The sequence below is a fragment of the Vulpes lagopus genome, chromosome 12 (genome assembly GCF_018345385.1).
Source record: "Vulpes lagopus strain Blue_001 chromosome 12, ASM1834538v1, whole genome shotgun sequence".
In the NCBI taxonomy this organism is placed as follows: domain Eukaryota; kingdom Metazoa; phylum Chordata; class Mammalia; order Carnivora; family Canidae; genus Vulpes; species Vulpes lagopus.
The window spans coordinates 66,668,895-66,696,251 of record NC_054835.1 but is presented as its reverse complement, the minus strand read 5'-3'; the positions used below and the strand labels follow the sequence as shown (position 1 = coordinate 66,696,251).

The window sequence follows — 27,357 nt, the reverse complement described above, 5'->3', positions numbered from 1 at the left end:
TTTGCCAGGTTTCTGGTAGGCGGGCAACATGAGTAAGTAGACTTCAGAGGAGACTAGTTTCATTTTCCATTCACCTGAACCAGAAACAAACATTAGGTAATAATGAAGATGTGGAATCTGCAAATTTTTCAAATACAACCACTGCTTTAAGGTGTTGAACTATTTACTATGTTTATTTACAGGAGTCACAATCTGACCAAATTCCCTATCCCTACAAAACACCACTTATACAGAGATTACAAACAGTAACACCATGAAATCAATGAAGATGCATGTTCCTTTATATTTTATTTATCATAAACATTAATAAGTGAATACAGCAAACACTGGAGAAAGGATTTTTAATAGTTTTTGGATGTGAAGCTTAACACTTAAAATTACACTTGCTCCCCCCACCCCCCCCATTCAACATGCAGATCTGTATTTTCATATATGCTGATCTAGAGTATTACAATCTCTTTACAGTTTCATAAAAGCATCCTTACCCTGTAACTTAAAAATGATTTCACAAACTGTATGTGATCATGGTATAATACCATCATTCCTATAGTTCCTCAAGGTGAATACATCCACACAATATTCACATTAAAGTCTGTTTTTAAACATCATTTTAATAAGCCAAACCACAAGAACCCAGGTTCTAGTTTTAAATGTGTTTATGAAGACTGCTGCTGAGCTCAAAGCATGCAGATATTCATGACCACCTAGATGAAGCTGGATATTGAAACTCCTTCAGTAGGTCCAATGATGCAATTTTTCACTCATCCCAAGTATCTCCATATTTGTTTACTTTGACTAGGAAAAAAGCACAAATAATTGATGATTCCAAATAGTAGTAAGTGAAAGATACTATTCTAATTTGCTAGTATGATGAAAACCATGTTTCTCTCTCATTTCCAGCAAATGCACATAAGAGAAAGGGGCTAGCGAGACTTTTGTGAACTGAAGGTTGGATATAAGTAATGATGCACTCTATCAGAAACTTTACCTAAGTATTTGATCCTCATAACAACCTTATAAAATAAACACAATCCCCATTTTAAGGGTGAGAAATCAGATTAGTAACTTGCCCAAGGTACCAGCCTAATAAAGCAAATAGAACTGAACTCTGAATACAGGTCTGTTTAGGTCCAAAGCACGGACATCTTTACAACTTCACCATACTGTGGTATATATTATATAGCACATATCAAAAAAGAAAAAATTACCGGGAAATAAAAAATAGTAACAAGCATTTGAATTTTGTTTTTCACAAAAAACACCATAACAGAAATGATCAAGTCTTCAGGTTGTAGTTAATTCATTCTTCTCCCCCATGAGCTGTTAATACTATACAAGGAAATGGGTTTCCAATATCCCTGCATTTTACATAAAATTACATTTTAAAATAGCTCTTTTGTCTTCTTTACTCTTTTACTTTCAACCTCTCTTCTACATAGCCTTCACTTGCGGATTACAATTCTTTGGAAGACTCGAATGTTCATAACGACATAAAGGAGCGGTTACCAAAGTATGGACCAGGGACCCCTTCCTCAAGATTCTTTCAGAGAGACTGTTTAAGTCTAACTATTTCATTATTACTAAGATATTATATACTTTTCTCCTATTTTGCCTTTTCCCCTAGTTTTCATCCCCTTGTGAGTCTAAGGTAGTCTTCTAGAAGCTGTTATCATGTGCACTGCCATCATTGCCCTGACGGCTAATTGATAATATGCTTATGTTTTGGGGATTTCTCAGTCTTAATTTCTAGCTTAGATAAATGTCAGCAAACACAGAATGTAAACCAACACAATCGACACAAACTAAAGCTGAAAACTCTGACACTTTCTGACCAAGTGAATCTACACTGTACTAATGTCAAATTTTCTGTCAATTCCAAAATAGAACATTCTAAAAAAAATAATCAAACGATTTCATAACTTTTTTCTTTAAATTATAGAAAGCACACGCAAAAAAAATCAGCTCTCTTGAGGAAGAAGAAAAAAATTATTTCACATTACTGTGTCATGTAACAGAACTTTACGACTGTTCAGTCAAAACACAAATGTCAAAACCCAGCAAATGCTAAAGATATATACCTCATTTCCTTTTGTTAACCTTTATAACTAAGACTCAACCAAAACACTTCATATCTGCTACATCAGCGCAGAGTACTAAGCCATGCAGACATGTAACAGAAAAGATTACAAAAATGAGAGAAATGCTACTGCCTGCCCCTTATGGAGCTTACAGTCTAAATCCTCAAATTAGTGGAACAATGTACCAGTAAGTCTACATATTACAAAGTAATGGCCACCAAATGCAAAATGTTTATGCTAAAGGTTAATTATTAATGAAAAACATCCAGTATTTTTTATTACAAATCTATTTTAAAGCTGAATTTTTAAACATTAATGACAGCGGTATTATCCATAATTAATAAATTAATAAAAACAGAATTCTAAAAGAAGCAACCACTAACGATTAGAAAGAAGATTCTAAAAGACCAAAATAAAAAACATGCAAGGTTTTTATGTATTTTTGCATTTTCTGTTGGCATAGGACTCTCAAGAAGGTACCAAGGACCTCTTCCTTCCACTTCTTTTTTTTTAAAGTAGTAACTAAAAAACCTTAAACAATGACACTCTCTAAAATTCCTCAAAAAAGACATCATAAAATTCTACACTGAAACAGATATGAACCCGTTCCAAATGCCTTCTTTTATTAGGGGTAAACTTCTGTGTCAGAAAATTTCCTTTGGTTAATGTATAGCTATTCCAAAAGGAATGAACACAAACTGTGATTTTTCAATTTGTAATTAATTATAGAGCAAAAGTACTACTGAAAAAAAGGTCAAACTCCTCTCTTGGAAGTGCCTTAAAAGCTGGTATGTAATGCATATAACTCTATTTCAATTTCACAAAACATATGAGACAATCAATTTCATTTCTCAATCAGGATTCTCTCACTCTGCTCAAAGTGGCATTACAGCCTATTATCCACCTCGGCAATCAGATCTGGTTTTATGCAATCGATGCATCACTTAAAAAATACTATATCCCAAAGTGACTCCTGATAAAAGAAAATATTCAAATGGATTTATAATTTCTACAATGTATTAAAAGTAGTCCTACTGTCTTAAGTCATGCCACTATTTGGACTTGATTATTTTCTAACACAAAATGGTCTTTGAAATACCTTAGAAAAGGAAAAACTGGTAATTGTGACAGAACTAGTCTTTTAAAAATATGTTATTTTGGTTAATTGCTTGAGGAATTAAATCACATATTAGTATAATTAACATTTTTAACTAATGCTGCAGTTTCCAACCCTAGAGAGTAAAGTGATTTCAGACTAAACTACCATACCTTCTTTTTTTGGCACTCTTTCCTGCATAGGCCTGACTGAGGGGTCAGTCTTATGTGTTAAAGTTACTTCATATGACTCTCTGTTCTTATTCCTTAATTCCTCATATGTAATATTTTTTCTTTTAGGACTTTCTTCAGGGTTGGGATCAGGTCCTAAAACAACAAACAGTTAATAAATGGTGATAAAAGGATTTGAATAAACCCAAAGTAAGTAAGTTTTATAAATGCTTCTTACCTACAATAAAACAGAATAAAGTAAAATGAAAGACCAAATCATTACCACCATTCCAAAGGTACCAGATTTTCCCCAAGATAATTACAAAACAAAAACTGCCTTTCTCTTACACTTTTAAGCTTTTATTTCTAAAATTTAAAATCAACATAAAAAATTAAAAGGTAACCATGGCCAGAAGAATGGATATTGTAATATATACCAACGCAGTTTATACTCACTATAATGCTAGTGTTTTAAACTAAAAAATTATTCATAATGTTTATACAATTAGAAATATATCCTACTAGGGACAATGGAACAAAACTTGACAGTGTATATATTTTACTTAGTAGTATTTCCATAGTTGAATGTTCCTATAACCAGAGGCTATACACAAATAACTATTAAAGAATATCTTTATGCTTAAACACACTTGAAAATAGCTGTTGAAAAGTATAAAACACAGCCTTCGATCACCACAGGCATCATTTTTACTCAGGTGTAACGGAGCAATACTGAGGTAGAAAAAAGTGGCAATGATCATTTTGGCCGGGGAACCAGCATTTATTCTTTATCTCTCCCAAACAAAGTCAAGGTAGCATTATGTATCATCAAAGAGTTAAGTACTGATGTAAAAATAGATAAGTGGTTACTCTTACTACTAGATGGAAGAAGCAAGTATCAGTTTACAAAATGTATAACCAGTAAAAAAAAAAAAAAAAGCCAAAAGAAATGAACTCATGCTAACCTAACATTCCGTCAACTACTTAACTTACAAATCTAAAATACTACTCCAGAAGTAGTATTTCTCAGAGATTTTTACATACAAATTGGGCATATTATTTTGTTAATATAATCATATTAATTAAAATAATTTTTCAAAAAGCAGTTTTTATAAGTGGTATTTTAGAACTCTACAGTAAGGTCCCAGTGAATAATCAGAATTTTCAAACCACTATAATAACATGTTAAATGTTTTCAAGCATAACCTTTTATTTTGCTACAAAGTATACTGCACTGACACCAAGTAATACATTTCTAATTAGAGTATACCATTCTTGAAAACTAAGTTTTTGCTAAAAAAAAGAATGCAAAGAAAAATATTATAGCCATATATTGGGTTTAAAAAGCACTCGCATTTCATTAGTAGTAATTATCAAACTCATTTGATACTTGATCAAACTCCTTCACCACAATGATATTTTTACAATTCTGAAGGAAACGGTGTGTCCTTAGATTATTCGTTAGGAACCCTAAATTCTCGTTTGCACTTTGCCAACAATCCGTGAACGTCCTTGGGCAAATCACTAAACTTCTTTGAATCTTGGTTTTTTCAATTGTGAAACACAAAAGTCTGCCCAGATGATCTATCTCTAAAGTTCCTTCCAGGTCTAATGCTTTTTCTCACTGAAAAGAAAAATACTTCTTGGTTCCGAAATGCTGTGACAAATAATGGAAACATAAATCAGAAGATTAGGGAGAATTTTTTCCACTTTACAAAGCCCAATGAAAATATTCTGCATTGTGTAGGGAGCATGATTTACTACTTTGGGAAGGTTATAAAGAGCTGGAAGGAATAAAATATAAAACAGCATTGATTTAAATCTAACTGTAATAAACTATGATAAGTCTCCTAACACAATGAAGGAGCGCTTTCTACTTTGAAAGATTAATAACTCAATTCCTGGGAAAAGGAAGCAGAACCAAATAGGGCAAATAAGACTTTCACAAAAGGGGAGAGCATCCTGCTAAGGGAGAACAGCAGTTGAGGCAAAGCAGGGGAGGCCAGGACTGGCCCATGTAGAAGTAAGTCAAAGAGCACAATCTTGACTTAGAAAAGGGGTGGAGAAAGCAGAGCAGTGGATGAATAGATGGCTGCTCTTGAGGCCATAAAATATATTAAAATATGGGCCTTGCTGTAGTCTGTGGGCAGACACCGAGGGGCTTTTTGTCTCTCTGCTTTTATTTGGAAAAGGAATTGTGCAACATGGAATGGAATTTTCTAATGCAAATGGAAGAAAGATGAAATTACAAGGGAAGAAGTGATGCTTGACTAGAATACAAGAAGAACGGATTTGAAATTGAGTAGGCAAATGAGAGCTGCAGTGAGAAGTAAGAACAGCTGCCTTTGAACATAAAATAACTAACCACTCTTGCCTAACCTGCCTCCTACCTCCTTCCCTTTCTGACTAACTGGAAGGTCTTGGTTTCCAAAAGGGGAGGGGGGGGTGTCAAGACTCAACACCTTTCATCCACTTAAGAATGTCTAACTACTTTAATTTCCATTCTCTTCTGTTTCTTCCTTTCCAAAATGTTCATCCTCACTGTCCCCACTTCTAAGGCAATGCTGTCCAATATCATTTTCTGCAATGAGAATGTTCTTTATCTGCAATCATTCCAACAGAGTAGCCACTAGCACATGTGGCTAGTGAACAATTGAAGTGCTACAAAGCTGAGGAATTGAATTTGCCATCTGATTTAAATTTTAATTAATTTAAATAGCCATATACATTTAGTGGCTGCTTTACGTTCTAACCTACCTAGAACCCCTTCTACAACCTCTAGAACCTGAACTGACCTATAATCAATTTCTCCCCACTGTTTCCATTCCTTCCCTTTAAGCTACACCTAGATCCAAATCTTTCCCTTCATAAACAGCAAAAACCCAAATGTTCCTTTAATCTTGTTTGTTCCTCATAGTTTACTGGCTTATGGTGTTTGCATTAAAGCCAACATTTTAGAAGAATATTCTATCCACAATTCCTTATCCAAAACTCTAGTCAGAAATGTTTCAAAATTCAGTTTCTCAGATTTTAGAAAGAGGTCATAGTATATAGCCCATATTTTACTTAATATCTAACCATTCAGAGGTCTGAAGCAGCAATAATCATATTAAGATAAAGATTCTAAATAACCATGTCAGTTTAGGTCAGGGTTTGAAATCAGTTAAGTCAGATGTGATCATCAGTTTAACTGTAAAAAGAAAAGAGCTTTGGAGGGGTGGCTGGCTGGCTCAGTTGGTAGAGCGTGTAACTCCTATCTTGGGGTCGGTTGTTCAAGCTGCAGGTTATAAAAAATAAATTAAAAAATAAAGTTTTGTGGTTGTCAAAGCTTTTTGGTTTTTAGGATTTTTAGATAGGGAACTGCAAATTGTACTTCTTAATTCTTCACTTGGCACCCCAAATTAGACTGAAAAAACAAAGGAAGGAAACAACTATTGAGAGCCTATGACTTGACAAGGCATTACCTCTGATTATTTCATCTCACTCCCAAAGTTCTTTAAGAGAGGAGAGATCAAGAAACTGAAGGGATCACAAAGTATTACCTGCCTAAAGTCACATAGCTAACAAATGTCATTCTTTCAAATCCAGGCCTTAATCCAAAGTTGATGTTGCACTTACATTCTGCGATCTTCAAAGCTAGTATTTACACAAACTTCACAAAGCATTTTCACATGGATTTTCTCACTTGACAACAGTTCTGTAAGGCAGGTAATTATTATTTTTCTCAAATTATAGACAAAGAAGCCGAAAGCCTTTAAGACCAGCCTAACAATGTAACCTCTCTGAAGCTTCCCCGAGGCCCATTTATCATTTCTTTGCTACAATCACTAACTTTGTTAGTATTTTCAATTAATGAGACACATTAGCAATTTTTCCTTATATTTCTATATCTTCTAGTAGTCTAAGAGAGCTTCTCAAGGACAAGAACCAGGTCTCATTCATCTGTACTTCTTCCAAACCTAGCTGAGTGCCTGACACCTACTGGACGTCATAAAATGTTAAATGAATGAAGAAACAAATGAACAAACATGCTAAGTTTAGGCTGATGGTGAAACATACAGGTGATATCCAGAAGAAAAAGTCATCAAATAAAGTTTATACATACGTTGGACCATAAAATGCTGAAATTCATTTCAAGAGAAGTTTCTACCTTGGGCAATATGATCAGTAATACCAGTGGGAGTAGATTCATTCATAGAAGCACTGAATGGAATTGGCTCATAATGAGGAAGCATCTCTTTTTCTAGGTTGTCTGCTGCTGGAGACGTCACAAAAGATGAATGACCACTCACATTTGAGTCATATTTTGACTTCTGAGAATAGTGCCTGTAAATCATATTGTATATGAAATGCAAATTATTGCCTATACCCTTAAAAAAAGTGTTCTGATATGAAAACTAGTTATCTTACTTTTTAAAGGAATTATGTAACTTTAACATTGTTACTTATTACAATTAAATGAAATCTGTTTTTCTCTGCCACAAAAATTTTAAAAATATTTTGACCCATTTATACAACTTAAAAACGATCACCCTTAATACAGAAGAAACGTGTATATTCAATTTTCTAATTCCTCAGCTTCAGAGATCATTTTCTTAAAAGATTTACTTGAGAGAGAGAGAGAGGAGAGAGAGAATCTGCCAGTGGGGAGGGGGCAGGAGAGGGACACCTCAAGCAGACTCCCCACTGAGCAGAGATTCCCAATGCAGGACTCCGTGTCACATCCCTGAGATCGTGACCTGAAGCAAAATCAAGAATCAACTCCTTAACTAACTAAGCCACCCAGGCGCCCTACTTCAGAGATCATTTTAATGTGTTTAAAGTCCTTGGAGGGGTGCCTGGGTAGCTCTATCAGTTAAGTGTCCAACTCTCAGGGTCATGGAACAGAGTCCCGTGCTTAAAATTAAAATTCTTTTCCCCTCCTTCTCCCTCCCTGCTCATGTATGCTTTCTCTCACTCTCTAAAATAAATAAAATCTTTTAAAAAAGTACTTGCAAAGAATAAAGTATTTCAAATGAAAAACGTGTCCAGTTCCCACATTAACTGGGAAGTTACTTCCACAGCTAGCAGGCTGTAAATGCTATTTTGATAAAGCAGATATGAAATACTATCTTTCATGGGGTTTACCACTTATAATAATTTATCAACTAATTATACTTAATTACATTATTAGTTATCTACCTATCCAGGTGGACAGATTCATTTATTTATACTTAGATAATTAAAACAATATACTATATACTTAGATAATTTCCCTAGTATTTTAAACAACAGGATTAAAAAGTTGAAATTTGTTAAGAAATGACTGATAAAATTTGGAAATTCAAAGCTCCAAAATATAGTAATCAAAGGTGTTTGCCAAATTAAAATCCTAGTATAAATGCTCGCAACAGGATGCGATTCTGTATTTAAAACAAAGGCAGAGGCAACCTGGCTTGCTCAGTTGGTACAGCATGGCGGCTTTTGATCTTGGGGTCCTGAGTTCAAGCCCCAAGTTGTGGGCAGAGTTTACTCAAATAAATAAATAAAAATAAAACAAAGGTAGACAAATTTTAATCCACTTTTAAAAACAAAATAGCTTTAGCTTGCTGCAAAAACGGCAAGTTTCCAATGATCCTTCAGGTTACATAATGTTTCATGCCCTAAATTATAGCAATATCCAGTTACAATTTTTTTTTTTAGCTAAAATTAAAAACCTTGAATAAAAAAAAGAATTTGGCCTACCCAGATGGTGAAGATCGCCGGGCCTGTCCTGAGCGTAAAGCTTCTCCAAGAGGGGAATTCTCCAAATTTTTGAACTTCTCTTGGCAAGTTTTCACATAAGAAAGCTTTCCAGCAAAGTATCCCATGATACAAGCAACTTATTTGTAAAAACAAACAAAAAATGTTACTCAGTGTGCCCATTTAAATAAAAATCTTTCCTAAAAGGACACTTTTTAAGAAATGTGATCTTAAAACACAGATTCTGTAGATCTAATTCACTTTCACAAGACAAAATAATCCAAAATAAAACAGCAACATATTACATAAATTCCACTTTACTAATTATTAGTACAGACAGGAAAGATGTGGTAAAGGTATAATGGAATGGAGACTCAAAAGAGAGTTCTAGCCTAGTCATGGGGATTTCAGGCCATTTCTTTTCCTATAAAATGGGAATCCATACTATTTACCCAGCTAATTTCATAAGACTTTTTAAAATTACGTGCAAGAAATCCCTTAAAGTAATGAATTATGAAGTGGTATCTAAATGTAGCTACTGTTGTCTTATGTGTTTATTTCCAATATAAAAGAGACTAACTTGGAAAAAAAAAAAGAGACTAACTTGGAAAGATTCATAAAAAGACTGGAGTATTCTTTTTTAAAGCAATTAAGCATCCTTCCTATAAACCATACTATAATATATAAATTATGCTTACATTTTAAAACGTAAAGAGATTTTTTAAAGTGAGACTTAATTTTAAAAGACATTTTACTTTGATTAATCAATATATCTGGACTATTTTCTTTCCTCATAAACCAGAGAATTTATTTTAAAATACTATGTATCTTTACAGATTATTTAGAGTAATTTTATTATATTATAAAAGAAAAAAAATCCTCTTTCAAATACTTTATAATTCTTAATCCTAACAACAAAATGCCCAAGTAGCAACTAGTCCATTTAATGAAAAGCTTAAATAAGCTGGTCAAAACAAATAATCAAAAACTGTTATGAGTTGGGCATAACAAAACATTAACTAAAACTATTTTACTTAGGTAAGAAAACTAGTGTTGTCCATACTTACATATAAGTTTAGGGATGGAACCATATTTGGGATGACTTGAAAGAATTCCTAAAGATAAGAGTATATATTTCTGAGTCACATTGTTAGAACAGACACATTTATATAATTAATATGTTTTAGCTGTTATTAAAATAAAATAGGGTTATGCCAAATTTATGCTAAAGGTATGTAAGACAATGACACAAACTGTGGTAAAAAATGCAAGAAAACTATTTCTGTGAGTCATAATCTAGTCTCTTCTAATGTGAGACAAAAGCAGTTTTTAAAAAGTTGGGTGCTTAGGTGGCTCAGTTGGTGAAGTGTCTGCTTTAGGCTCAAGTCATGATCCAAGAGTTCTGGGACTGAATCCTACAATGGGCTCCCTGCTCAACGGGAAGTCTGCTTCTCCCTCTGTCCCGCCCCACATGTGCATGCATGCATGCTCTCAAATAAGTAAAATCTTTAAAGAAATAAATGAGAGAACCAAATAAATTCAACATCAATAGAAATATGAAGAAAATATAAACGACTACAGAATCTCTTAGAAGAATTTAGCAAGATCACTTGATACAAAGTCAATATGAAAAATATATATGATTTCTTTAATTTTTTTTAAAATTTTTATTTATTTATGATAGTCACAGAGAGACAGAGAGAGAGGCAGAGACATAGGCAGAGGGAGAAGCAGGCTCCATGCACCGGGAGCCCGACGTGGGATCCAATCCCGGGTCTCCAGGATCGCGCCCTGGGCCAAAGGCAAGCGCCAAACCACTGCGCCACCCAGGGATCCCTATATGATTTCTACACACGAGAAACAAACCAAACTTTTTTGAAAGATACAAATTACAGCACCAAAAAAAAAAAAAAAAAAAAAAATCAAAGAACCAGGAAGTAATCTAATGAAAAATATTAAAGATTTATACACTGAAAACTACGAAACTTACTGAGACAACTGAAAGCTAAATGGAGGAATATATCCATGTCCATAAAATGAAGAACTAAATATTGTCAATATGGCAATTTCCCTAAATTCATCTACAAATTCAATGCAATCCCAATTAAAAAAATCAAAGAAAGTGTTCCTAAAAGTTGAAAAACTTATTCTACAAATCATGTGGAAACACAAAGAACTGAGAACCAAGGGAATATTGAAAAACAAAACTGGAAAACTGACTACCAACAAATATCAAGATCTACAATAAAAACTGTAGTAATCAAGACAGTTATAAGAGTAGATAAACTGATCAAAACCAGAAGAGAGTCGAGAAACAGATCCACACATTGACATGATAAAGGCAACACTGCATGCAGTAAACACTGACAATCCTTTCAAAGTATGGTGCTGGGTCACCTTCATTTTCATAATGGGGGAAAAATGTACCTTAGTCCTACCTTATACAACACAGGCACACCTCAGAAATACTGCACGTTCAGTTCAATGGCACCACAGTAAAGGGAGAGTCACAATAAAGGTAGTCAAATGAATTTTTCTGTTTCCCAGCACATATAAAAGTTATGTATTAAGTGTGCAATGGCATTATGTTTAAAAAGTAAAATATACAGGGATCCCTGGGTGGCGCAGCGGTTTAGCGCCTGCCTTTGGCCCAGGGCGCGATCCTAGAGACCCAGGATCGAATCCCACGTCGGGCTCCCGGTGCATGGAGCCTGCTTCTCCCTCTGCCTATGTCTCTGCCTCTCTCTCTCTTTGACTATCATAAATAAATAAAAATTAAAAAAAAAAAATAAGATATACATACATTAAATATTTATTGCTAAGAAATGCTAACCATCATCTGAGCTTTTAGAGTTGTAATCACTGATCACAGATCACCATCACAAATGTTAAGGAGAACGTTTGAAAAATTCTGGGAATTGCCAAAACGTGTCACAGAGACACAAAACTGAGCAAATGTTGTTGAAAAAAATGGTGCCAATGAGACCTGTTCAAAGCGGAGTTGCCATAACCACTGTGAAGCACAATAAAGTGAAGCACTATAAAACGAGATATGCCTGTATTCAAAAACCATTCCAAATGACTTGAAAATTTAAGTATGAGAGAAAAAACAAAGCTTATAGAAAAAAAGAAGAGATTCTTTGCATCCTTTTAATAGACAAAGATCTCAGAGCACAAAATGCCCTCATGATAAATTAGACTCTATCATATTAAGAACTACAGTTAATCAGTGGGAAAAAGTAATCACAATGCATATATCTAACAAGACTCACTTCTAGAAGACATAGAAAACCCTCACAAAACAGAAAAAGACAATCCAATGGAAAAAATGGACAACAGACTTGGACAGATACTTCACCAAAAAAGAATATATTTAAGTGAGCTATAAACAAAAGAAAAGGTCCTCAACTTCATTAGGGAGATGTAACTTAAAATCACAATGCAATCAGTATTACTGTTCCCTCACCACAATGGCTAAAAGTTCAAGGGACATGAAAAGGTTAAGTGTTAGTAGTTATGTTTGTGTTACATTATCACCAATACATTGATGTGAGAGTGTAAATGAGTCCAAACAATTTAGAAAGTTTGGCAGTAGCTGAAAATATACATAAACTATGATCCAGAAAAATGTCTACTGAAAGATGCTGTACGGACAGAACATTTGTAATAGTCAAAACTGGAAATTACCCAATTGCCAACATATAACAGGATGGATAAAACTGCTGTCGTATATACACAACAGAAAACTATACAGCAAGAAGAATATACAATCTACAATTACAGGCATCATTGTGGATGAATCTAGTGACATGCTCAAAAACCAGCTCTCCAAATAAAAATCCCAGATTTGTAACATTGGTCAATTTCTGTGGAGAAAATACTTGCACCAGACCTATTTCGAGCTACCGAGGGATTAAACACTGGCTTGCCAAGTTCTTGAAAATTTAACAATCAGCTTTTTGGAAGTGATACAAGCCAATTCCACCATACCACCGGATGAATCTTATAACGTATACAAAAGAATGTTTAATTGTAGGATTTCATGTATATGAAATATAAAAACAAGTTATGCTATTAGCTTTAGTTATACAACTAATATGAGAAGACGATAATACCTACTTTCATACAAAAGAACTATTCCTTCATTCTGTCCCAAATAGTTACAGACCATTTACAACAAACACTACAAAGTAGAAATATAACAGTAAACCTGATGTTTTCTTTACCCCTCAGAGTTTTTAGTTTTGCCCTCTGATTAGTGCCAGAGATAGCCTGTTTCCTAAGGGGGAAGTAGCAAGAATAGAGGCAAACAGACTTGTTGAAGGCTAATTCAATACTCTTGGCAACAGACGGCTGCATTGATTATAGTGGTAGTATAGACAGAAGCAGACAGTTTACAGAGATATTTAAGAGCTGGACTAGAATGAACATTCACTGGGTAAGGCAAATAAGGGTCAGAAGTTAAGGATAATATTAGCCTCAGTTTCTTGAACGAAGAGGGATACCATTCAGACATGGGGACAATGGAGAAACTGGTTTGGGGGGAAATGGACTCAGCTTGAGATGAAGTCAGTCATTCTGAAGAGCCTGTGAGGGCCATTCATCTGAAGATATGCAGAATATGGTTCTGGAGCAGATACGTAGGCTAGGGATAATCATGGGGGTTTTAGAGTAGTAAATGATCACTGAAGGTGACATTATCATTGGGTAATAGTTTCCACAGACTGAAGACTAAGAGTCAAAGTAGAACTCTGAAGAACAAGTGGAAGATGAAAACCCACATTAAAATACAAGTACCAACAGGCCATGAATTTTTGTCTTCTAGTGCTATCAACCAAAAACAGTGTATAATATCTATCAGACACACACAAAACATGAGAAAATGGAGGAGTTGCCAGAGGCAGGAGAAAAATCTGAATACGCTGTCAAGGAAACCAGAGGAAGAGAACTGTTTCAAAGATTGGTTGTTAAAGTCCAACATCCATCAAGAACAAAAACTGCCCATCGAATTTAAGCAACAAGGAGGTTGTGCTGGTAACCTTTAAAAGTTCTGGTAAATGTCAGAACATATGCATAATCTCTTTACACAGACTGCATTGGGTTAAAAGAAGTAAAAAGTGAAGTACTCATTCGTGAAGTCTGGCTTCAAATGCAAGACAGCTGACAACAGTTGAAAAGGGATGTGAGGGAAGATTTTTCTTTTTTGTGTTCTCAAGTTAGAACAGACCTGGGCATGTTTAAATGTTCTAAAAGAATGGGAACAAGTAGTGATGGAGCTAAGACTATGTTAAGTATGACACATTGTGGATGAATGCGTATACAAAGTATCAGGCATTTTGATTAAATGCAAAATGACTTGGGATGCCTGGGTGGCTCAGAGGTTGAGCATCTGCCTTTAGCTCAGATCTCAATGCTGGGGTCCTGGGATGGAGTCCCACATCGGGCTCCCTGAAGGGAGCCTGCTTCTCCCTCTGCCTGTCTCTCTGTGTGTCTCTCATGAAGAAATAAAATCTTCAAAATGTTTTGGTGGATTCTGAATTCCTTTTCTAAAGTCTTCCAATTTCTTTTTTTGAGACTGACTTTATTAGAATACTACATCCAAAACAAATACCCAGTACAATTTAACAATAAAAAACAAAAACAAAAACTTAATCCTGGGAAACTGTTACGTAAATAATAATGTTCTTTTTTGTATTTTTATTCCAAATTATCAAAATCCCAACAGTAACAACAACCAACCTGGACAAAGTTATATAATAAACATTATTCCATAAACCAGGTTAAATAATTTTCAGCAATTCTTTCTAAAAAAAAAAAAAAAAAATGGAAGGGCACCTGGGTGGCTCAGTCAGTTAAGTGTCCGACTCTTGGTTTTTGCGTAGGTCATGATTTCAAGGTCACAAGATCGAGCCCTGCATCAGGCTCCACGCTGGGTGTGGAGACTGCTTAAGATTCTGTCTCCCTCTCCCTCTGCCCCTCTCCTCCACTCACATGCAAGCAAAAGCTCGCCCTCACTCTCTCTCTCAAATAAAATCTTTGAAAAATTGAAAATTAAAAATAAAAAATGGATTACTGAAATCTACTCCAGGCTCAGACCTTACAATTACAAAGGAAAACTTTGGAACAATATTGTTGATCATGGTATGACTTTTGTAGATTAAATCATGGAGGCATAAACTGCCATTGATGACAAGTCAATCACCAAATGGTGACCAAGCAGCCAGGAGTATTTTTAGCTGTAAGAAAAATTTGTCCTGTTACAGGTTCTAACATTTTCATTCACTCTACCTGAAAACCGTTCTATCACAACATATCTGTAACTAAAAAAATGGAATTTTTGCTTCACTTATTTTGTGTGTAATCAGTTATATGTAGGAGCAAAGCACTGTAATATTCACACCAAGAAAATTTGGGACAAAGTGTCCCCACCACTCTTAGTACAAGGCAAAGCTCTGGTTTAAGGAGCTAGCACCTACTGATCTTTAAACCAGTGCAAAAGAATCACCTGGAGCTTGTTAAAACACAGAGTCCTAAGCACTATCCTCAAAGATCCTGATTAAGGAGCTCAGCAGTTGAGCATTTGCCTTCGCTCAGGTCGTGATCCTGGAGTCCCAGGATCGAGTCCCACATTGGACTCCCCACGGAGAGCCTGCTTCTTCCTCTGCCTATGTCTCTGCCTCTCTCTCTCTCTCTCTGTCTTTCATGAATAAATAATCTTTTTTGTTTAAAAAAAAAAAAAAGGTCTGGAATGGGGCCCATGAATTTGTATTTCTAACAAGATCCTAGGGTAACAATGATGATAGTGATGATGTCACTACCTCCTACAAACCTTCTGCAGGTTTTGTTACTTTTTTGCTCTTATAGATTGTTAATGTTGCTACAGTGTTGGAGGGCATCAAATTCTCAAATCAGTATATCTGAGTCAGTGGGTTCATGGAGACATAACTCTCCTGAGGTTGCAGAACTTTATCAATGACATGTTTAATGATACATTATTATACTTTATCTAAAAATCAGGAAGATAATATATAAAACTATAATGATATCCAAAATGCCAAATAAACTTCAAGTTTAAATATTTACCTTTACTAATTAATCCTTGAGTAATCAACATACTTGTTGCAGCCAAAGGCACAGCTAAAGAAGGAAAAAGAACTTGTCAGCATCAACAAAAGGAAAAAAATTTGAGTTCTTAAGTGTCAGTAAAATCATCTAGGCAGTATGTCACACAATTAAGATTTTAAGAGATTTTTTCATTTTTAAAAGCTGTTATTACATACAGTCAGAAATATAAAAGAAACATTTTAAATTTAAGAAACTATTACAAATACTGAACAATGTAATTCAAGAACTATTTAGATTTGGCTTTAAAAGAGCCATTCACTAATATCATCAATTAAGACAACATACTAAATAAGGACCAAAAGTCATTTCTGAATTAGAGTAAAGGGAAATAAATTAATGAGAGGCAAGAAGTATTATTATACACAATAAGATCCACTACTGAACAATAACTAAATTCCATGGCCCATGTCAAGTGCCTTATATACATTTTTTCATTTACTTTTTACCATATCTCTAAGGTAGAGCTTTCTTTTAATTACTACCCTTCTAAAGATAAGGAAACTGGAACTTAGAGATGTTAAGTAGTTTGCCCAAGGCCATATAACTACTTCAATGGCAGTTCCAGATTCTAACAGTCTCATACCAGAGCGCAAGCTTTTAAGTTCTGTGGTACACTGTGTGAACCAAAATGCAAGAAGTACTTGTCCACAATTACATGGTGATGGGGGCAAGAATACACAAGTATATATTTTAAATACTAATGTTTTTTCTTCTAAACCAATGAATTCCTTAAAACCAGGTAAAAATATTACATAATGTAACACTGTGTGTCAACTATTCTTAATTTTAAAAAGTCTACAAAATATATACACATATTAACCCAGAGTGAAAAATTCAAAATTCTACATCATAATCTCAAAGGAGCTCATAATTAAAAATCAGTTTTCTACACCCATACTGTCCAACAGAATTTTCTGTGATGATGGTAGTAGTCTGTATCCATGTTTCCCAGGCTAAGGAGTGTGCAGAAGATTTAAAATAGGAGCCCTGAGGCTGCTATCCTTAAAAAGATCCCCTTACTAGGTCTTTGACTGATGTGTTGGAACATGACTGGTAAACAGTTCCCTACAAGTGATATAAAACTTGACCTGAATGATAAGTGGCTCACTGTGCCTAAACTGCTTAAACAAATACAGCTTATCCTGAATACCTGCTTTCTTTTGGAGTCTGGAATTTTGGCATTTGCTAGGCTGAGCGTATGTGACCCACCAGTCCCCAGGAAGAACCCCAGGCACTGAGTCTCTACTGAGATTCCTTGGTAGATAACACTTCACTCATGTTATCACAACTCATAGCTGGAGTTGTCCTTTTGTGTGTGACTTTACTAGCAGAGAAGTTATGGAAGCCTGTGTCTGGTCTCCTCTGGACTTTACCCCACACTCCTTCCCTTTTGCTGATTTTACTGTGTATCATTTCTGCTATGTATTATTTCAAACTGAAATAGCTACATGTGGCTGCTACACTGGACTGCACAGTTTCAGACCAGGGGTTGGGAAATGTTCTATAAAGACCCAGATGGTAAATATTTTAGATTCTGTGGACCACAGGTTTCTCTGCCTCATCTACTCAATTGCCATTTTAAAGCAAAAGCATTGAGACAATAGTAAACGAATGAACATAGATGTGTTCCAATAAAAATTTATGGATGCAAAAATATAAACATGTGACTTTCACATGTAACAAAATATTATCTTTTTGATTTTTTTCAACCATCTAAAATAAAAATGTAAAAATTATTCTTAGCTCATGGCCATACAAAACAAATTTGGCCCTTAGGCTATAGTTTGCTCAACGCTGGTCCAGACTATATGAGCAATTTAAGAACTAAAATAAGTAAGACAGGGATCCCTGGGTGGCGCAGCGGTTTGGCACCTGCCTTTGGCCCAGGGCGCGATCCTGGAGAACCGGGATCGAATCCCACATCAGGCTCCCAGTGCATGGAGCCTGCTTCTCCCTCTGCCTGTGTCTCTGCCTCTCTCTCTCTCTCTCTGTGACTATCATAAATAAATAAAAATTTAAAAAAAAATAAAATAAAATAAGACATCCAAATTATTATTAGAGATTTCATAATTAAAATCCCTAATTCTGGAGTAGGGCATTAGCTTTGCCATCAGACACAATATACAGAAACCCCAACATTTGAATCCTTGGTCTACTATTTATGAATGGATTTTACTTTTGCAAGAAAAATGCTTTCTTTAAGGTTGGTTGGTTAAAATATCTTTACATATTACCACTTAAAGTTTTTGAAGGACAAGTCCCTTTTCATTATAGCATCATCAATATAATTTATCATTTTTTCCCCTTCCGTTTAATTTGAAGATTGCAACATGAAGCACTGAAGAATCATACAAGGATAAAAGGTGTCGAGAGGGGATCCCTGGGTGGCGCAGCGGTTTGGCGCGTGCCTTTGGCCCAGGGCGCGATCCTGGAGACCCGGGATCGAATCCCACATCAGGCTCCCGGTGCATGGAGCCTGCTTCTCCCTCCGCCTGTGTCTCTGCCTCTCTCTCTCTCTCTCTGTGACTATCATAAATAAATTAAAAAAAAAAAAAAAAAAAGGTGTCGAGAGTGAGTTGGCCATCTCTACAATGGACAATGCTGTTCCCATTTCACTTCGTCCTTAGGCCAAGATGGTATAATGCAGAGAGTAGCAGTTTGGTCAAGAAAATTCTAGTACTAGTTCTGTCATTCACTACTGTATCTTTGCATAAATCTCAACTTATTTTCATGCTATAAAGGATAATGGATTAGAACTAAAGTCTAACTCATGTCACAGTAAAAGAGAATGCTAAAACTGAACTAAAATTCACAGATTATCAAGTCTTTATTCTAACCAGAGTAAACGGATATTCAGAAAGAACAAGTCATGTGCTTAAAAGCAACACAGATAGTTTGTGATAGAGCTGGAACTAAAACCCAAGTCTCCTGGGCACCTGGGTGGCTCAGTGGTTGAACCCCTGCCTTGGGCTCAGGGAGTGATCCCGGGGTCCCAGGATCAAGTGCCATATGGGGCTCTCCACAGAGAGCCTACTTCTCCCTCTGCCTCTGTCTCTGCCTCTCTATGTTTCTCAGGAATAAATAAAATCTTGAAAAGAAAACAAAACAAAACAAAAAACCCCAAGTCTCCTGACCCCCAGCCAGGTCCATGGCATTTTCCACTGCAGTATGTGACTCCTATCTGAGTCTAAATAATGTTACTTTAGGCAAACCAATAATACTGTTAACCAAAAGCTATTTTGCATCATGACCCTGGTCTGAACCATATCCAATACAAGGACCCCTAAAATTCCTTAAACTCCTTAAAATTCCTTCTACTCTTACAACAACAAAATGCTATTTTATTTTTTTTCAAAATGCTATTTTAAATTCATAACTGTATTCAACTGAAATTTGTATTTTGTCCATCACAGTAGCACTAATACCCATTCAATATAGAAAACTTAACATTAAAAAACAAATTGAATTAAAATAAATAAATTGAATTAATCCCTATAATAATCCCATGAAATGTTATCCCCATTATATAGATAAGGAAACTGAGGCACAGACAGCAGGTGCTTGCCCAAAATCTCAAAGCTAAGTGATGGAGCTGGGATTTGGATCCAGATAGGCACCAAAGTCTATACTCATCATTCACTACACTGTCTCATTAAAAACAACTAGTACAGGGATCCCTGGGTGGCGCAGCGGTTTGGCGCCTGCCTTTGGCCCGGGGCACGATCCTGGAGACCCGGGATCGAATCCCACATCGGGCTCCCGATGCATGGAGCCTGCTTCTCCCTCTGCCTGTCTCTGCCTCTCTCTCTCTCTCTCTCTGTGTGACTATCATGAATAAATAAATAAAATCTTTAAAAAAAAAAAAAAAAAAAACAACTAGTACAGAGGCACTGGCTGGCTCAGACAGTGGAGCTTGCAACTCTTGATTTTCAGGTTGTGGGTTCAAGCCCCATGATGGGTGGAGATTACTTAAAAATAAAATCTTTAGGCAGCCCGGGTGCCTCAGCGGTTTAGCACCACCTTCAGCCCAGGGCCTGGTCCTGAAGACCCGGGACTGAGTCCCACGTCAGGGGAGCCTGCTTCTCCCTCTGCCTGTGTCTCTGCCTCTCTCTCTCTCTCTCTCTCTGTCTCTCATGAATAAATAAAAATAAAATCTTAAAAAAACAGTCTTTAGGGACACCTGGGTGGCTCAGAGGTTGAGTGCCTGCCTCTGGCCCAGGGCTTGATCCTGGAGTCCCACACTGAGCTCCCTGCATGGAGCCTGCTTCTCTCTCTGCTTGTGTCTCTGCCTTCTCTCTCTCGGTCTCTCGTGAATAAGTAAATAAAATCTTAAAAAATAAAAAAAAAAAAATTAAAAGGAAAACGAAAACCAGTTAGTACACATGTATACTATTCACAAAATCTATAAATGATGCATAAAACCAATCAATATGAATTCGTGTACCTTTTTAGTAATTCCAGAGGTTGAGAACTACTCTAACATTAATACATATTAAGCTAACCCCAACCCTTTTATGTAGATTCCTTCATTACCTATATGTTTGGGCACAGATACAACCAGTTTGTGGTTTACACAGGACCACAATTTCAAGCAACTGAAAATAAGATCCCTTCACAATTACATTTTAAAATTAAAAGTAGCTAAAGTAGAAATAAACAAGTTACCTTAAATAGAATAAACTCTAGATCAAATGTGATTTTAAACCAAGATGAATATATTTTTAATAGATCTAAAAAATGTGTAAAAATTACCTTCGTAAGTACTTTTTCTACTCATTCCTACTTTCATCACACCTTTTTAAAAATCAGTGGACATGGGACACCTGGGTGGCTCAGCGGTTGAGTGCCTGCCTCTGGCCCAGGACATGATCCTGGAGTCCTGGGATGGAGTCTTGCATTGGACTCCCCGCGAGGGGCCTGCCTCTCTCTATGCCTCTCCCTCTGCCTCTCATGTATAAATAAATAAATAAAATCTTTAAAAAAAACACAATGGACGTAAGATGATACTCTCCAAACACGGATTCCATTAACTCATTTATATAAATGTTAACATCACATACTGCACATTTGAAATATGTAAACATGCACATCCTTATAGGAAGATATGTTAATGTACAAAATTTTCTAATGCAGGACTATTAGTTCTCCTGATAACTGTATGCTAAAATGCCTGTTCTCTGCGGTTATAGCCAAGGTTCTCTGTTTTCCATGTTTGATGTTGCTGCAATAGGCAACACCTAGCCTATGTGTTTTAAAAGTAATCATTACTTATTAATGTAGTAATACGTAAGTTATTCAGTAATTTTCCAGTAATCCAGATATGGTATACAGCTAATAAGCTGGGTTTTAATCTCTCTTTATTGTGTGCTTTCAAACTTGTAATTAATCCGGGGTTTTTTAAAAACATTTTATTTTTAACTAATCTCTATACCCAACGTGTGGCTCAAACTTACATCCCCAAGATCAAGAGTCACAGGCTCTACGGAATGAACCAGCTAGGCTCCCCATATATAATCTGTTTGAATACACAGAATTACTAAGGCTTCTGTTGTTCATATACTACATGTTCTACTTCTAACATGAGGATACATGAGTACTCTGCCTACTGATCACCGCCCTTCAATATTTCTAGCATAATGCTGTTTTAGCTATTTAGAATGTTGTACTTGTACAGTAACATAAGTTTATCAGCCAGAAATTAATCTAAACACCATAGTAGCTTTGTGGCCATAAGCCCAACATTACAACGATCCCAAACCTCTCTCCACCAGACTTGTTTTTTTTCTTCTGTGCCAACAATAGACTTGAAAATAGATTGTTTTATCTATCTACTCTAGGTAATCCACAAAGATCAATTATCTGTTGCCAGAGTACAACTGAGTTCCCTGAGAAATTTTTCCCAAACTATGAGCCATCGACACTTTTTACAGGTCTCTGATCCATGACAACTATAGATCTAAAAGAATTATTCTCACTGCAGATGTGCACCATCATCTAATTCTTACTCAGGTTCTCTCTAGCTTGAAAGCTCTGTAAGTCTCTGAATATTTGAACGAAAGATAAAATGCCCAGGATTTTATGAAAGGTCCTATTATCTTTTTGGTCTCTGTTGATTCTTTCCCTACCTCTTGTTGCCTTACCCACACATGCTACCCAAACTTCTGTCATGTATTCCATTCCCACATTTTAGCCACATGACAAATAATACCAGTTTTATATTTTTATTTCTGCACCCAATTCCTTGAATTCACCAACACAACTATACCTCAAACCCTAATTTCTCATACACCTTTGCTCCTCTCTAGTTGCTTACCAATCTTCTGCAATCAGATGTTACACGAGGAAAGTGTCCAAACTAAACTTGTAACTCCTATTAATTAATCATCTTTAAATCAGTAAAGTCATCACTAGTTTCCTAAGCTAGATATCTTGAAGTTAATACCCCTTATACTCTGTTTATTTAAAAATCCTACTATGTATCCTTTAAAAAAATATTTCAATACCACCCATCTTCTGTTGTCCAAATGATACTTTGATTAACATCTCAATAACTGCAAGCCTGAGCTGCTGCCAAAAGTTCGTAAGACTTCAAAAAACATAACTTCTCATCATTCTAACCCATTCTGCACACTGCTACCTAAGCTTCCTCTTAAAAATTTACAAACTGGGCACGGGGGTGGCTCAATGATTGAGCATCTGCCTTTGGCTCAGGTAGTGATCCCAGGGTCCTGGGATCGAGTCCTACATAGGGCTCCCCAGAGGGGGCCTGCTTTTCCATCTGCCTCTGTCTCTGCAGGTCTCTCATGAATAAATAAATAAAATCCTTAAAAAAAATTACAACCATTCTGGCCTTTGAACCAAAAGTATATTATGAATCAAATCTTTAACTTCTTGGTATTATGTTTATTTTGTACTTCCAACAGAAGATTCCTATTCCAATCAATTCACCCTCAGGACTCCAGTAAAGATCAAGTTATTGTAGACTCTGCCTTTGCTCACTGTTCCTTTCATCTAAATGTTCTCTGACATTCTTCTTCATTTACCTCAAGTCCTAGCTGTAATGCTCTGCAGGAGTCTGCTTCTGCTTTTCCCTCTCATCTGACCCTCCACCCCCCTGCTCGGGCTAGTAATTAAAAAAAAAAAATTACTTTATTTGAAAGGACTGTAGTGACCACATGAAGCAACTTCATGACTGTTCAAATTTTTTTTTTTTTTAAATTTTTATTTATGATAGTCACAGAGAGAGAGAGAGAGGCAGAGACACAGGCAGAGGGAGAAGCAGGCTCCATGCACCGGGAGCCCGATGTGGGATTCGATCCCGGGTCTCCAGGATCGCGCCCTGGGCCAAAGGCAGGCGCCAAACCGCTGCGCCACCCAGGGATCCCAAAGCAGGTGCCCCTGGCTGTGCAGGTTGATTTAATTTTTTTTTTTTTTTTTTTTTTTTTTTATTTATGATAGTCACAGAGAGAGAGAGAGGCAGAGACACAGGCGGAGGGAGAAGCAGGCTCCATGCACCGGGAGCCTGATGTGGGATTCGATCCCGGGTCTCCAGGATCGCGCCCTGGGCCAAAGGCAGGCGCCAAACCGCTGCGCCACCCAGGGATCCCTCATGACTGTTCAAAAGTAAGATTGTTTAATGCCTTCAACATTCTCTGTATTTAAAAAAAAAAATCTTCACGTAGAAGCTCTCTAGTCACAAATCAGGAGCTAACAGTGTAACAATATTTCACAAAGATAAAATGGGAACTAACTAGGTTTTTTTTTTTAAACTAGGTTTTATCACATAATAGTCAGAAGTCTAAGAATTTAAAATCACAAGCTTCTGTCTCAGACCCAGCTTCACATCCAGACATAACAATTTACCAGCTGTGTAACACTAGGTAATTCATTTAACATCTCTAAACTTCAATTTCTTCATTTGAAAAGGAAGGGTTAATAGTTATCAACCTAATTGGGTTGTTTTTATATAATCCATGTATACTCAATAAATGTTAGCTATCACTGTTACCAACAAAATTAACTTATGGTCTTGAATAAAGTTCTAGAAATCATTACTTTATGCACAATTTGTTTCCCTTAATCAACCTCTTTTACCAATAACCAACACACCAAAGTGTGCCAATTTTTTCTATATGATGTCACAATAATTTCAGTTATAAAGGTCAAATTTTGTTGATTAGAAAATTCAACTTACATCTGAACCAGAAGCTTTCATCATTGCACTCCGCAAAGACTCTTCTTTCTTCCTCTGTTGGAATGTAATCAGCCCCTATGTCTTTTCACCAAGGAAAATTGGCAAACATTAAAATGCCCACGGAAAAGCTAAGCCTAAAAATTTAATTCAGTCTAAACATTAACAAAACACACCCAATTTTAAAAAAAAAAAATTTTAAATGCGTGAAACTGGCTCACCAATTCTTAAAAATTAAATTCTATTTAGTTAACATATAGTGTATTATTAGTTTCAAAACCAAAATTTAGGGATTTATCGGTTGCATAGAACACCCAGTGCTCATCACATCCGGACCCTCCATCATGCCCATCACTCATTACCCATCCCCCCACCCGCCTCCCCTCCAGCAGCCCTGTTTCTGTTTGTTCCCCATGGTTAAGAGTCTCTAAACAGTAGGCTGGTAACTTTTAAAAAGCAAACTTTGACTTCAAAGAGAAGTCAGAGCCACCATCTATCAAGACTGGCTACATAATGTAGTATATTGGTCCAATGCAAGATGAAAATGTGGGACCAGGGCAGCCCAGGTGGCTCAGAGGTTTAGCGCTGCTTTCAGCTCAGTGCGTGACCCCTGGAGCCCTAGAATCCAGTCCTATGTCTGGCTCCCTGCAGGGAGCCTGCTTCTCCCTCTGCCTGTGTCTCTGCCTCTCTCTCCCTCTCTGTCTCTCATGAATAAATAAATACAATCTTTAAAAAAAAATGTGGGACCATCTGTTCAAATTATTAAGAATTTCAAGGTGGGCAGTTGGGTGGCACAGTAAGCATGTGACATGGGATTCTCTCTCCTACCCCATTGCCACAACGCTAGTTCTAAAATAAACAAATCTTAAATAAAATAAAAAATAAAAAAGGAATTTCAAGATGGTAAGAGATCATTAAACCACGTGAGCCCCTGGGTGAAGCCAGTTCAGCTGCTATCACACAAGGCAGTGAGTTTTTCTACACTGAACATGCTTCTAATTATAAACATTTATTTGATAGTTACGGGGAATTGGTCTTGGAACTTCTGCATTTGGCTCCCGAAAATCAGCCCTCCCGTTCATCTTTCCTGCATCAAAAAAACAAAAACAAAAAAATTTATGTTAAGTATCAGGAATCATTAGATAGACCAAAATAAACTAGGACACAGTACAGTAAAATCACTGGTCAACAGAGCAGGCAAGCACGCACCAATCATTAACTAAACACTTCTTACTACATCGGGAGGACTTGACATTAATAAAAATAGTGACCTAAATACAACAAGCAACAGACCTGTTAACTAATTTGGAACTGGTTACTCATCTTAGGTCCCTTAAGTGGAAAAGAAAATAGATCCTTTATCATTATTTATCGACAGACTAGGTCAAATTAAGATGTAAAAAGAGATCAAAGACATGGATTATTTCTCCTCCTAAAGCTGGATTATTTCACGTCATCCTAGATTTTGGACCTTTCAGAAGTATGTGCGTGATAACCGTGATTTTCCAAAACGGCAGAAGAGGCAGCCCCAAAATTCACTGCTGGGCTTCCGTTCTCAAAAGAAGCAAATAATGGCCACCGGAGACACTCCGCCTTTCCCACAAAGCACTGCGCCACAGACCTTGAAGGACAATGACGTCACGTCGCTGCCCCCGCCGCTAAAGCTGACGGCAAATCCGGTGTCCTCCTCCACGTTCCCCGCTCCCTAGACACTCACGAATAGGTACGATTTAAGAGAATAATAAAAAAATAAAAAGCAAAAAGAAAAGAAAAAGGGTGGCACAGCGGTTTAGCGCCGCCTGCAGCCTGGGGGTGTGATCCCAGAGTCCCGGGATCGAGTCCCATGTCGGGCTCGCTGCGTGGCGCCTGCTGCTCCTTCTGCCTGTGTCTCTGATAAATAATCTTTAAAAATAAATTCAAAAAATGCACACAATTCAGGAACATACTTTTTTCTTTTATTATTTTTCTTCCCGACCCCTCGCTCGGGACTTGAGACCAACACGTCAGAGAACCGCGTAGGTCCTGGAATGAGCGTTGGGCACGGTGCCAAGCGACGGGCACGGGCGTGGGGGGGGGCAGGAGGTCGGCCCCCCGCGGGCCACCGTAGGGCCTGCCCGCCGCCCAGCCCCCGCTACGACAAACAGGCTCACGTGAACTCCCGGACGGAGAGGTCGCTCGACAGGCCGCTTCCAGCCTAAAGATCGAGTAAGCTGCGTGAGCGTACCCCACCTCAGACACCCTGCAGCAGGGCCAACGAGGGCCCTTCACACCACGCCACTCTTAACCTCTCAACGCACAGCTAAAAAAAAATAAAGTCAATAAATAAATAATTAAAAAAAAAAAAAAACCCTGAACCGTCGTCGGCCCACGACCGTCTCCCGCACGGCACGCCTCAATATGCGCGTCCCCACCTGCCACAGCGTCCCCGCCCGCGGCGGCACTCGGGCCCCGGGCGCGCCCGGCCCACCCTCTCAGGCGGGAAGATGGCGGAGGGCGCGGAGGCGGCGGCCGGGCGGGGGTGGGGGGCGGAACGGCGGCTCTCCGCGTCACCTCACCCACCTCCGGGCGACGGCGGCGAGCGACGGCGCGGGCAGCCGCGGCGATCCGAGCCTGGAGGGGGACCCGATGCGGGTCAAGGAGGAAGAACAGCGCGCGGAGCGGGCGGGCCGGCGGGCGCGCGACGCCGCAGCGGAGGTGGGGGTGGGGAGCGGAGCGCCGCTCGGCCTCCCGGAAGCCACCCAGATACGGGCTCCAGAGGACCGCGACCCGGAAGCACTGGCGGCCCGGCGGAGGAAGTGATGTCAGGCCCTCCCTGCGGAATCCGGGGGCCTGCGTCTGCGCCTGCGCCCGTCTGCACCGCCCCCCTCGCCCGGTCCCTCCTCGCGGCTCGCCCGGGTCGCGGCGCTCGCGAGCTGCACTGCGGCTGCGCGCGCCCCTCGGCGGCCTGGACCGCGCCCCGCCCCGCCCCGCCCCGCC

General features: G+C 37.7%; 1 protein-coding gene across 4 annotated transcripts; it reads right to left on the bottom strand.

Moving 5' to 3' along the window:
* Positions 1-269: 269 nt before the first annotated feature.
* On the bottom strand, positions 270-27,147 carry OCIAD1 (OCIA domain containing 1). Of its 4 annotated transcripts, XM_041725127.1 has the most exons (10): positions 26,941-27,147; positions 26,003-26,086; positions 25,406-25,468; positions 24,385-24,465; positions 16,149-16,202; positions 10,133-10,180; positions 9,069-9,204; positions 7,495-7,670; positions 3,348-3,500; positions 270-795 (listed from the first exon to the last, which is right to left on the bottom strand). In XM_041725127.1, the coding sequence occupies exons 3-10, from the start codon at positions 25,461-25,463 to the stop codon at positions 758-760; spliced, it is 744 nt and encodes a 247-aa protein (XP_041581061.1). In that variant the 5' UTR covers positions 25,464-25,468; positions 26,003-26,086; positions 26,941-27,147; the 3' UTR covers positions 270-757. The 4 variants fall into 4 exon arrangements, with proteins under 4 accessions (XP_041581061.1, XP_041581060.1, XP_041581063.1 ...); XM_041725126.1 differs by lacking the exon at positions 26,003-26,086; XM_041725129.1 differs by lacking the exons at positions 26,003-26,086; positions 26,941-27,147 and adding an exon at positions 26,793-26,881.
* Positions 27,148-27,357: the final 210 nt, after the last annotated feature.